This window comes from Equus quagga, chromosome 7 (assembly GCF_021613505.1).
Source record: "Equus quagga isolate Etosha38 chromosome 7, UCLA_HA_Equagga_1.0, whole genome shotgun sequence".
In the NCBI taxonomy this organism is placed as follows: domain Eukaryota; kingdom Metazoa; phylum Chordata; class Mammalia; order Perissodactyla; family Equidae; genus Equus; species Equus quagga.
In genome coordinates, this window is record NC_060273.1 from 23741102 (window position 1) to 23752527 (window position 11426).

General features: G+C 43.9%; 2 protein-coding genes across 3 annotated transcripts; both read right to left on the minus strand.

Annotated features, from left to right (window-relative positions):
* Window positions 1-295: 295 nt before the first annotated feature.
* CHCHD2 (coiled-coil-helix-coiled-coil-helix domain containing 2) lies at window positions 296-5016 on the minus strand. Its single transcript, XM_046668227.1, has 4 exons — window positions 4879-5016; window positions 2721-2970; window positions 1381-1537; window positions 296-595 (listed from the first exon to the last, which is right to left on the minus strand). Exons 1-4 carry the CDS (start codon window positions 4926-4928, stop codon window positions 585-587), a joined length of 468 nt encoding a protein of 155 aa, XP_046524183.1. The 5' UTR covers window positions 4929-5016; the 3' UTR covers window positions 296-584.
* On the minus strand, window positions 4952-10383 carry NUPR2 (nuclear protein 2, transcriptional regulator). 2 transcript variants are annotated; one of them, XM_046668228.1, is made up of 2 exons: window positions 10035-10383; window positions 4952-5091 (listed from the first exon to the last, which is right to left on the minus strand). In XM_046668228.1, the coding sequence occupies exon 1, from the start codon at window positions 10335-10337 to the stop codon at window positions 10041-10043; it is 297 nt and encodes a 98-aa protein (XP_046524184.1). In that variant the 5' UTR covers window positions 10338-10383; the 3' UTR covers window positions 4952-5091; window positions 10035-10040. The 2 variants fall into 2 exon arrangements, with proteins under 2 accessions (XP_046524184.1, XP_046524185.1); XM_046668229.1 differs by lacking the exon at window positions 4952-5091 and adding an exon at window positions 9237-9446.
* Between the last annotated feature and the right edge of the window lie 1043 nt (window positions 10384-11426).

The window sequence follows — 11426 nt, forward strand, 5'->3', positions numbered from 1 at the left end:
GTTTTCTAAACAAAATTACTGCCCAGGTTACTGAACATTGGCTCCAAAGGCCTGGAGCAACTGGAACCTTTTTAATGAGCAGGTTTGCTAGTGAGCTACTCCTTACATAACTATTTCTCTACAAAAGCTCCTTAGCGAGCTCTGCCAGCTCCTCCGGGTGGATGGTAATTTAATATCCAGAGACTATAAACTAGGTAGAGACATGTTGAGACAACTGTGTCCTTTTGCAAAATGACTATGTTCACCATGTATATACCATATCTAATTTATGACCTTACACTTAAAATACACCAAATTTTGGAAGAAAATCACTTTATTCTAATTAATTCACAAATACCAACATCACAGAATCTGGTTAAAGGAGGCCACACAAACATGTGCCCCGCCCCAAACTCAATCCCATCTCAGTGAACAGAAGAACATCCTCTTCCATTGCAATTCTGAAGCAAGGAAACGATTCATCACAGAGGAGAGATTTAACGGATGGTTTCACACTTTGTATCTTCATTATCAATTATATTTTTATGCTAAATTAACTCAGTCATGAGAGATGATTTTCCATGTCTTCAATTTGAACTTATTAATTAGGCTAATCCTGCAAACAGAAAAGGTAAGTTAGAAGAGCACCAGCCGTATATTTAACAAAACAGAAGCCCTCCAAATTATGAAAGGAGGGATGAGGTTATTAGTTTCTTTCATAAGCTACTGAAGGCATCGTGTAATCAACAGAACTTTACTCTACCCTTGCCACAACTGAGGGAAGACAGGGCATATGTGCTTCCAGGGACAGAGTCCTGAAGGAGAAATATAGCCATTTTGGTACTAGCTTTATCAAAGACATGCAATCTCTTAATTTCACAGTGCAACCACCTGAAAGGATTAATTTCTCCCTTATTTCCTACCTAAATAAAGGTGGGAAAATGAAAAAAAGCATCTAAATAGATGGTGAATTCTTAGGAACAAGCGGACTGCTAATATTTCAGGGAGCCTAAATCTCGAGTTCCACTGAGAGACTTAATAAACTTTTCTCTCTCATATAAGATAGGGAGAATGCCAATAATATATCAGATGGTGAAATCAGAATGTAATTTCATGTTCATGGCCTTAAGGCTAGATCACTCCCATGCAGTAACCACAAAAGATCTGGCACATTAATCTATACCTGCTAACAAAGAATCAGATTCAGAATATACATGGTGAAAGCTTAAGATAATGACTAGAAATCTTTGAAACAGCTCGTTAGAGTAATTTAAACAAAATCTCCTCTAATTTGTCAGTTTAATTTATTAAACACAGACTCCCTAAGCTCTACTGGGTTCAGGAGTACCATTCAGTGAACTGAGCAGATGCAAGTTCAATCAGGGACTGATAATCACCTACCATTTGCAAATCTGCACTGTTTCAGCACCTCGCTGAAACCCTCACAAAGCTTAAGGTCACTCTGGTTCTGGGCGCATTCCAAAAACTGTTTCATTTCATAGTGGCACGGGCCAAACTGCTCCTGCTGCTGGTACGCTGGCTGGGTTCCCTGAGGCTCCTGTAAAGACATAGCATTCAGGACCATTGAGAAAGGAAATCACATTTACACCTGAACAAAGAGCAGTATCCAGTGTCTTTGAGGTTAACTGAGGAAACAGAACTAAATCCAGATGCAAACATAAGTTTCCATCTAGTAACATGGAAAGTGAAAATTTTTAAAGGCAGAAAATAAATCAGCTTTAACAAAACTCCAGTTGTAATCAGAAAGATTCAAGAATAAAGATGCAAATGAAGTGAAATGGTTATGTGGGCATCCAAAGACCAGTGGTTCAGTGAAGTTTCTTGGAGGAAAAAATGGGATTACTATTAAAAAATAGATGGGGGGGCGGCCCCGTGGCCTAGTGGTTAAGTTTGGTGTGCTCCACTTTGGTAGCCAGGGTTCAGTTCCCAGGTACAGACCTACACCACCTGTCGGCAGCCATGCTGTGGTGGTGACCCACATACAAGGAAGATTGTCAAATTTTCCTCAGCAAAAAAGAAAAAGAAAAAGAACGAAAAGAAAAGATGGACAAGAGTTTCAAGTACACCAGAATACAACAAAGTATACTCAGAGTATAGACTATACCATTGAGATTTGTATAAGTACACTCTATGATGCCTGCACAACAAAATCGCCTAAGGATGCATTTCTCAAAACGTATCCCCATTGTTAAGTGACTTGTGACTGTACTTAACCAAGATTGAGACTGAATTAAAGAGTCACCAAGGGGCTGGCCCTGTGGCTGAGTGGTTAAGTTCATGTGCTCCGCTGTGGCAGCCCAGGGTTTCACTGGTTTGGATCCTGGGTGCAGACATGGCACTGCTCGTCAGGCCATGCTGAGGTGGCATCCTACATGCCACAACTAGAAGGACCCACAACTAAAAATATATAACTATGTACCAGGGGGCTTTGGGAAGAAAATGGAAAACTAAAATCTTAAAAAAAAAAAAAAAAAGAGTCACAAAGACAAAATATTTAAAATAAGGGAAAATATCAGGTTGAATTGTTACAATTCTACTCCTCGGGAAAAAATATAATTTGTATAATACTTGCTGATGCTGGCCTGAGGCACTAATTCAACTGCCAAATGTGGCTTTTGATAAACCATTTTCTGTTAACAGCATTATAGATTCTAAAATTACAGAAAGTTATGTTTTTTTCATAAAAGACACCCATTTAAGGGAAATGCCCAAAATCTTACCTGGTAAGTGATGTCAGGCCTTGAGGGCTCAGCATTACTTCCTCCACTGAAGCCCCCAGTGATGGCATGACCTAGCGTGTGGCCAACAGCAGAGCCCACAGCCACGCCAGCAGCAGTGGTTGCCATCTGGGCCATCAGACCTGGCTGCCGGGGTGCAGCAGCAGGTGAGCCAACAGCTGATGGTGGAGCCGGTGCTGGTGGCTGGGCTGCTGGCGCTGGCCTAGGCGCAGCTCTCATCTGAGGTGACCGGCTGTGAAAGAAAAGAACACAAAGTATGAAATTCCCACTTCCAACCAGGTTTGGAGATTGTCAACTTAAAAACCTTGTTTATTAAAATAAACCTCAGGATTTTCATTTTAAATTATTAAACACAAATATTATAAACATACAAGAAAACTTTACAGAACACAATTCCCCAATTTATATCATTTTCTCTCTTTAACCTTTTGTGAAGGTTGTAATCAAGTATAAACTATCCTTTCCTGCCTTTTTGCAACTATTTCCATGTATTCACATAGCCCACAGTATCACTAAAGAGCATAGTTATTCAAGTATTTCATAAAAGTTATAAAATATTAAGAGTTTAAGAGATCCTTGGAGAATTCATCCATTCAAATATTAGGGATAAGTATTGTAGGTGTTGGGAATATAACTGTTAATAAGAGACAAGCACCTCTGCCTTCACAGAGCTGACATTCTATTGAGGGATCAAACACATAAAATAGGTCATATGGATTAAGTGCTACAGAAAAAATATCAAGAGAGGAAGCACGGTGGGGACCTCACAATTTCAGGATAGTCAGCAGAGGTCTACCAACAGGGGAGTTGGTAACATTTGAATGAAGACGTGCAGTCACGTGGGGAAATAATCCAGTCCAATTCCTTCATTTCACAGATTAGAAAACTGAAGCCCAGTAAGTGGAAGTGACTTGCCTGAACTGTTACACCAAAACTAATTTCAACTATTTCCCATCTGTAGGACGTTTGGATGCTTCCAACCATTTCACCCGGTATATCCAGTGCCGCTTTAAAAATCTTCACATATAACAGGCTCCATCTGCCCATTTTTAGATCGTTTCCTTGAGTGCCCTTCTCTCAAATAAGGCTAGATCAAAAGTTTGACTTCACTTCCTATCAGGTGGCATCTGGCATAACTTTATAAAAACATGGTTTCCCGTCCTTATAGAAGCTTCTTTCTATAAGTGAAGCCCTTCCCTACAATACTAGCATACTGTGTGAACACAATCCATCTTCGTCAGGAGAAACAATGTGGTACTGTGCTAAATGTCCTCAATCTGTCCTCGGAAGACTCGGGTCTGAGACCTGGCTTTCCTACTTACTGGCAGCACGACCTTGGACAAGTCACTTATTCTGAGTCTCCAGTTTCTTTATCTCCGTAAAAGAGGAATAACATCTATCTCCAAAGTTATTATGAGGTGTAATTGGCAGTATATTTTTAAAGTATTTTACGAACTAGAAAACGTCATGTACACGTGAGGCTTTAGTGACTGTCCCCTACTGGGCCGAATGCTCATTGCTCATGGTTGGTGCCGAAACATTATTCGTCATTCAAATGCGCTCATTTCCCCGAGTACATTACTTTTTTTTGTTTGTGCTATTTTTGACGTTTACACTTACAAAGTCCACCTCTTTCTAGAACTTCCCTGTGTCGTTTTTTTTTTAGGAAGATCAGCCCTGTGCTAACACCTGCTGCCAATCCTCCTCTTTTTGCTGAGGAAGGCTGGCCCTGAGCTAACATCCATGCCCGGCTTCCTCCACTTTATATGTGGGACGCCTGCCACAGCACGGCGTGCCAAGCAGTGCCATGTCCGCACCAGGATCCGACCTGGCGAACCCGGGTCGCTGAAGTGGAACGTGTGCACTTAACCGCTGCGCCACCGGGCCGGCCCCTAGAACTTTCCTATTTTAACTTAAAATGAGCTTTATCTTCAGTAATAAGTCATGGAATTCGAAATTAGGAATTTTGCCACAAACGGGAAATCCAGCCAAAGCCCATTTACAACCACCTTGAGGCGAGCGGGGGCGGGCCCACGCCACACCGGCCTCCGCCAGCCGACCCCCGCCGCGCCGAGGCCTAAGCGAGGCCTCCCTCCGCGTCACGGCGCCGGCAGGGCCCGAAGCCCCGCGGTGGCCTCACCTAGCCGGAGGGGCCATGCGGGAGGTGCGGCTTCGGCTTCCACGCGGCATCGCAACCGGGCGTCGGTTCTGCGTCTACGAGTGCGAGGCTCGGAGGACACCTCCGCAGCAGCTGCGGAGCAGGAGAACAGAAGACGGGAGGCGGGACTGTTCTCAGCGCGGACCAATCAGCGCACAGGCAGAGGCCTTCCGCTCGCCAACGGGTCCGCCGGCCCTGAAGGTCACGGGAAGAGCAGGACGTCACAGCGGCGCCTGGCCGTGTGCGGTCGGCGTCATGAGCTCGGCGCCAGGCCGATTTAGAAAACCGGAACTTTCTGAGGTTGTTCCGCAAACCGTGTCCTTCGAGCCTAGAGTGAGTCGCTTCCTAGGGCACAAGGACATCGCTGCTTCTTTCAAACTGTTGTAATAACAGGGTAGGTTAAATCCAACCTTGAGAGTGACTCAGATTTCTCGCGTGACTGCTACAGGACCTTGGGCAAGTTACTCAACTTTCCTCAGCATTAAGCTGCTTACTTGGGTAAATGTTTTAGGAGGCCGGGATCAACAGAGCTGAGTCTGTTCTATTTTGCGTTTCTCGTCTGTGGACCCAGTCCCCAGATTAAATTTAGACAGTAACAATGCCTTACATTTATGTTATTACCATACATTTTCCACCCCTTTTCATATATATTACAGAATTTATGCCCATAATTGGGATAGTATTCATTCACTGATAATTAAAATGTTCTGCATAATTTACAAGTGTTAACTAGATCCTGGAGATAACAGCACCAAATAAAACAAAACTACCTTCGTGGAGTTTCATTCGGGGCGGGGGGAGACACAAACACTTAAATCAGGTGGTGACTACATGAAGCAAAAGCAGGGTAAGGGAGCTAGGGAGTTAGAGGTGGGAGAGGGCAACCTTTGAACGGAGTCCTTCAGGAAGTGGGGAAGCAAACCACGTGTTTGTCAGCGGGGAGAGCACTCCGGGCAAGAGGGAACAGTCATTGCAAAGGCCCCATGGGTCTGTGCTTCAGTGCTCCTTGCTGTGAAATGCTTTTAACAGTAACGTTTTGGCGCCTCTGCAATAGGGGAAAAGTTGACTAGTGGCATTTCATGGGGGGCTTCATGGGAAAGTCCTTGGGGGTGGGGTGGGATTTATGGAGGAAAGAGAGCAGAGGTGGAACCTTCATTTCTGCTTGGATGTCAATCAGAAATTTCTCCCTCACCAAAGGTAGCAGAGTTGTACACAGCCTTTCCAGCAACAGCAGAATGTTTGTGGCACCGAGGGGTAAACGATGCAAAAACCTTTTGTGAAAAACAAACTTTTATTTTCGCAGAACTTTTTAAATGAAACCTTTAAAAATGGTAAGTGTTTTTACTTGCCTTTGGATAATTCATAAGCAGAGATGGAGAAAAGGAAACTTATAAAGGACATCCTGGCACAAGGAGAGCTTAGAATGAGCAAAACATTGGACAATCAAGACAGACCAGAACAGGGATAATTTTAATTGTACTTGGCTAATTCATTAATTCCTAGATTGAAGAGAGAATACTGAATGTTTGTACAAGGTTATTTAGTGATAGTAAAAGATTACCAACAACTTAAATTCCTGTCAGTAGAATACTGGTAAAAATAAAAAAAAAAATTATGGCACATTCACACAATATGCAGCTATATAAAAAGAATAAGGAGCTTCTCTATATTGATATGAAATGATTTCCAAGGTAAAAAACTTCTTATTCCATAGTGATTTTGGTCATTCTCAACAAATTCACTTATGGTGATCAAAATTTGAACAAAGAACTCTTGCAGATATGTGGCTGAATGGACTCTTGATGACTGCAATAAAAATTCTACTTAAATTAGGTGGTAGATATCAGAGGTTTTAAAATTGTGCAAACCCTGTTCCAAAAATTCCATGTCTAGTAATTTAAGAAACAGTCATGAATGTAGAAAGAAATTGGCTATAAGGATGTTCATTTAACAAAATGTATAAAATAGGCAAAACCTGTAAATAAATGTTCTACAATATAGAATTAAATAAGTTATAATACATACAAATGAAGAAATATACTGTTCGGCCATTTAAAATGTTATGAAAGAATACCTGACATGAAAAATATTTTCAGAATATATTAAGTGAAAGAGCAGGTTACAAAATAGTATACATAGGATGTTTCTATTTTGAAAAAGTTCATATATATTTTAAAGACTGGAATTATATACACCCAAATAGTGATGTTATCCCTTGGATAGTGATCTCTTTCTTCCCTTTTTTTTTTTGCTTGTTCATAAGTTTCCAATTTGTCTATAATGAACACACTTATAATAATTAAACATACCATGGTGGTGTAAAACAGATCCCTTCAAAAGGTGGAGCCTCATTCCTCTCCAACCTCATGAGACCCTGAGCTAGAACCATCCAGTTAAGCCACTCCAAAATTCTTCACCCACTGAAAGAGATAATTGCTTTAAGCCACTAGATTTTGGAGTACTTTGTCACATAGCAATAGGTAACCAATACACATAATTTCTACGGTAACCATAATTAAATTTAAAAAGTTCTAGTATCTAAAATGAGCAAAACCTAGTTAGAAGACCTTATAGAATGTTGCTTTAACATGGCTCATGCCTGTCTGGGTATGCTGTAGTTTAACAGCAGGAATTGTGTAGGAACTGAGACGTTTTAAGACATTAAGGTCCTTAGACTAAATGTAGCTCTTCTTTGGATAACTAAGACATATGAATATAGTGCTTTGCACATATCAGACAAAATAGAATTAAAAAATGAATGAATTTAACTGTTGATTTAAAAGTACAAAATACTATATAAACAAGTGGTTTTTGTATTAAGTTCTAAAGGATTTCAAAGGAATGGATATTAAATGTGGATGAAGGCTTGAGAGAGAGAGTGGCACTTAAGTGCAGGTGGAATTAGTTTCAGGAAGATTGAAGTTGGAAAGGGGAAAAGGGCATGCTCAGTAGGACATCACAGATTCAAATGAAGAAGTAGAATTGAATATGGTGAATTTAGAGTACAGAAGACCTGTGTCAAGAACCAGAGTGTGTTTTTGGAAGTTGTGGGAAACAAATTTAAGAAAATTCCATAGATGATTTCCAGCACAATATAAGGAAACTAGGCTTTTTATCCTCCAAGGTTAGAGGAGTCATTGAGGGTTTTTATATGATTAAAATGGTCTTCAGGAATATTAATCTAGACGTGGTGTCTGAGACATAGCAGAGGGAGACTAGGGGTAAGGAAAAAAATCCTGAAGGCTAAAAAAGTGGCAAAGGGAACATTATTACAAATTATTTGAGTACCTATTATATACCAGGCACTAAGAGTATTACATGCATTATTTCATTTACACCTCACAAGAACTCTTGAAATAGGTACTGTCTTATCCCCATTTTGTGGGTAAGGAAACAGATGCTTAGAGTTTAAGCAACTTGCCCAAGTCCATACAGGTGTTTGACACCAAAGCCAGGACTCCTACTGTACCATGCTGCCTGGACATTGGTGACATTTTAAAAGAATTAATGTAGTCAAAGAATTTAAGACTTCCGGACTAGAGAGGAAGGAGAGGTGGGATTGTGTTGTGTAAATTTAAAAATTGTTACCATTTATTGAGCACCTATTGTGTGCCAGGCCCTTAAGTGTGTCAGATGTTTTATATAAATTTTATCTCTAACCCACCGTTTGGCATGGTAATCCAATGCCATTCCCATTTTACAAATGAGAAACCTTAAGCTTGTGGGAACTTGAAACTCAGAAGTTTGCTGAATGCCAGAGCGATGAACAGTCATAGCTAGGATTAATATTCAGGTTGCTCCTCCCAGCACACCACCGCTCTCTCCTAACCAAGGACTCACTGCTGGGCAGAGGCCAGACAATGCACACTGAAGAGAAAGGGAAGCTACCTTCCCGTATTCTGCATAATGTTTAAACTGTAACTCAACTCTTGTCTTTGGAATGTGGAGTTTGTGTGTGGTTCTGAATCACAGAATGTCGTCTACAGTTGAGAAAAACTATGATGCTGGAAAGAGTGAATGCTTTTGCTATCTGTTATGCCTGGTCGTCTTTCTAACTAGCTGTTATGACCTCTGGAAAGTTACCTGAACTCTGGGATAACTTTGGGTCAGTAGTGCAGAGACTAGCAACTGTTCCAGTATTCACAGCTACAATTTAAAATATCCCTACTTTGGCAAATATTAAACCTGCCCAGTAGTGTGACATTTGTGTTGAAATCTTGTACAAATTCCTTTCTTGCTCTTCCCCTATTCATCTTTGTGCCCTCTTCTTTACACGTAAGAATTCAAGTATTTGTGGATTTGAAAAGTTACCATAGCAAGTGAAAAAAAAAAAGTTAAAATGCCATTCTTGCTGCTCTCTTTTAATTAAAAACCCTAAAAAGGCATACCCACTTGGATGTTACTTAATAATCACTAAGGAAAAGATACTGAAGCAGTAAACTTAAGCGATGTCAAAAAGAAGATCTGTTGACCAACATCGATTCTCTCCCCTTTAGGACCAGTTACCGCTGGAGGTAGAGAAAATACTTTTATCAGGTCCTTCGGGTATCCTGTAGAAAATCAGACAAAAGCAAAAATTTCTTTAATCCCTGCTTAAATACAGGAAGTAAATCCTTCACTTTTTTGTTGTTGTTGTTGTTAAGGAAGATTAGCCCTGAGCTAAAATCCGCCCCCAATCCTCCTCTATTTGCTGAGGAAGACTGGCCCTGAGCTACTATCTCTGCCCATCTTCCTCCATTTTATATGTGGGACGCCCGCCAGCATGGCTTGAAGAGCAGTGCATAGGTCCGCACCCAGACGGAACCTGGGAACCTCAGGCTTCCAAAGCGGAGCGCAGACCGTAACCACTACGCCACCCAGCGGCCCCAGTTCACATGTATTTTTAAAAAGATGTTTTCTAGCCATTTCTACCCAACTGCAAAATTCCAAAAGGTGGAGTTTTCACTATTCCACTCGCAGCAGGGAGATAAACTGGGGGCTTACGGGGTTCAGCTATAACTCGCTAACGCGGGGCGGACTCAGAACGGGGCGACTCTGCCTGAGTCGAGTCGCAGGGGGCCCGAGGGGAGCGGGGCCGCGGTGGCGCAGGGCGCTCGCGGGGCTTCCCTGGGCCCAGGCCCGTCGCAGCCCGCACGTACCGGCGCTCAGGGGAGGCGAGTGCGCGGCCGTGGCTGCAACTGGCGCTGGCGACGCTTGCGCTGGCCGTTGACGAGCTTCTGCGCGATCTTGCGCTCGTGGCCGCCGGGCACCGGCCGGTTGGTGCGCAGTTCCCGCTCGCGCCGCGTCCGGCCCTTGCTGCGCCCAGCCCCGGAGGCCGGGAAGTCGCGCAGGTAGTAGTAATCCAGGCAGTCGTAGGGCTCCTCCTCGGAGTTTACGGCCGGCCGCGCCTCCGGTGGCGGCGGTTGCGCCCTAGCCTGGGCGCTGGGACCCGCTGGGTTCATCGCCCCGGGCCGCCGGGCAGCCGGGCCGCCAGCCCGCGCGTGCGCGCGCTTCTGGAGGACCCCGCCCCGGGTTTCGATTGGCTCTGCCGGCGGGGGCGGGACCTACGGTGACGTCACAGAGCCCGGTTGGAGCGCGGCGCGAGGCCTCTGCTCTCCAGTCCCGTGACCCGGGCTTTCTTCTGCCGCCCGGGCGTGTGCGCCGCTGGTGCGAGAGGGGCATTTGGGAAAATCCGACCGAGCACTTTGTTGATGTCGGTCAAAAATAGAAAACTACCCAAGTGTCAACAATGAGGGACTGCTTGAAGAAAATGCGGGGATGTGCATTCCTCCGGAGGACTTTTGTCAGCAAAAAACATTTTCTTAGGCTGTTTAATGACATGAGAAAGTGCTCAATAATGATGTAAAGTGAAAAATTACCTTCTGAAGAAAATCTCGGTATCCCAGTAACGTATTTTGAAAACATCTGTCTATATAAAAGACTGAAAGGAAATTCATCAAAATGCTAAAAGTATTTCTGGCTGGTAGGGCCAGTTCTTTTTCCTTTTCACAGTCCACGTTTTTGATAAAGAGTATGAATTAATTGTATTAAGCTAGCGATGAAGAAGGAGAAGGCACCCTGCCTGCTGCAAGGCCCGGAACCGCGCGCAATTTCGGATTATCCGCGGGTACCCAAGTCCTCGGGTCAGGAGATGTTAAGCGTGATAACTTCATACGCTGGCAATTTGGGGTGACGGTCGAGAGTCGAGAGTGGCGGCGTGGAGGGGTCGGGGGACGACCAGTGCGAACCAAGCGTCCCGATCGCCAGTCCCGGCTGCGCCCGCCCCGGCTCATGGGGGGAAGCGTGCTCAGGAGAGCAGCGGAGGCAGAGGAAGCGGCCGGGTGAGCTCGCTCAGAGAAGGCCGGCCTGCCCGCTTTCGGAGGGCTGCGGCACCGCAGAGCGGAAGTCATTACGCCCCGCTGCCGCCCGGGCTCTGCGGGGACTCCCAGGTCTAATTACCTAATTACTGCCTCCCTGGAGCTCTCAGGGAGTTATTGCGAAGAAGGCCTTTGTTTTGGTTTGGTGTAAGTAGCGCAGATAATTCTCTTCCC

What these genes read in the sequence shown, in the direction of transcription:
- NUPR2 (XM_046668228.1), bottom strand. Translation starts at nt 10,337, where the DNA reads ATGAACCCAGCGGGTCCCAGCGCCCAGGCTAGGGCGCAACCGCCGCCA.
- CHCHD2 (XM_046668227.1), bottom strand. Translation starts at nt 4,928, where the DNA reads ATGCCGCGTGGAAGCCGAAGCCGCACCTCCCGCATGGCCCCTCCGGCT. An exon ending in CGCATGGCCCCTCCGGCTAG is followed by an intron (nt 2,971 to 4,878) that starts GTGAGGCCACCG and finishes TTTCTTTCACAG; the next exon opens with CCGGTCACCTCAGATGAGAG. An exon ending in GGCCTGACATCACTTACCAG is followed by an intron (nt 1,538 to 2,720) that starts GTAAGATTTTGG and finishes ATGTCTTTACAG; the next exon opens with GAGCCTCAGGGAACCCAGCC.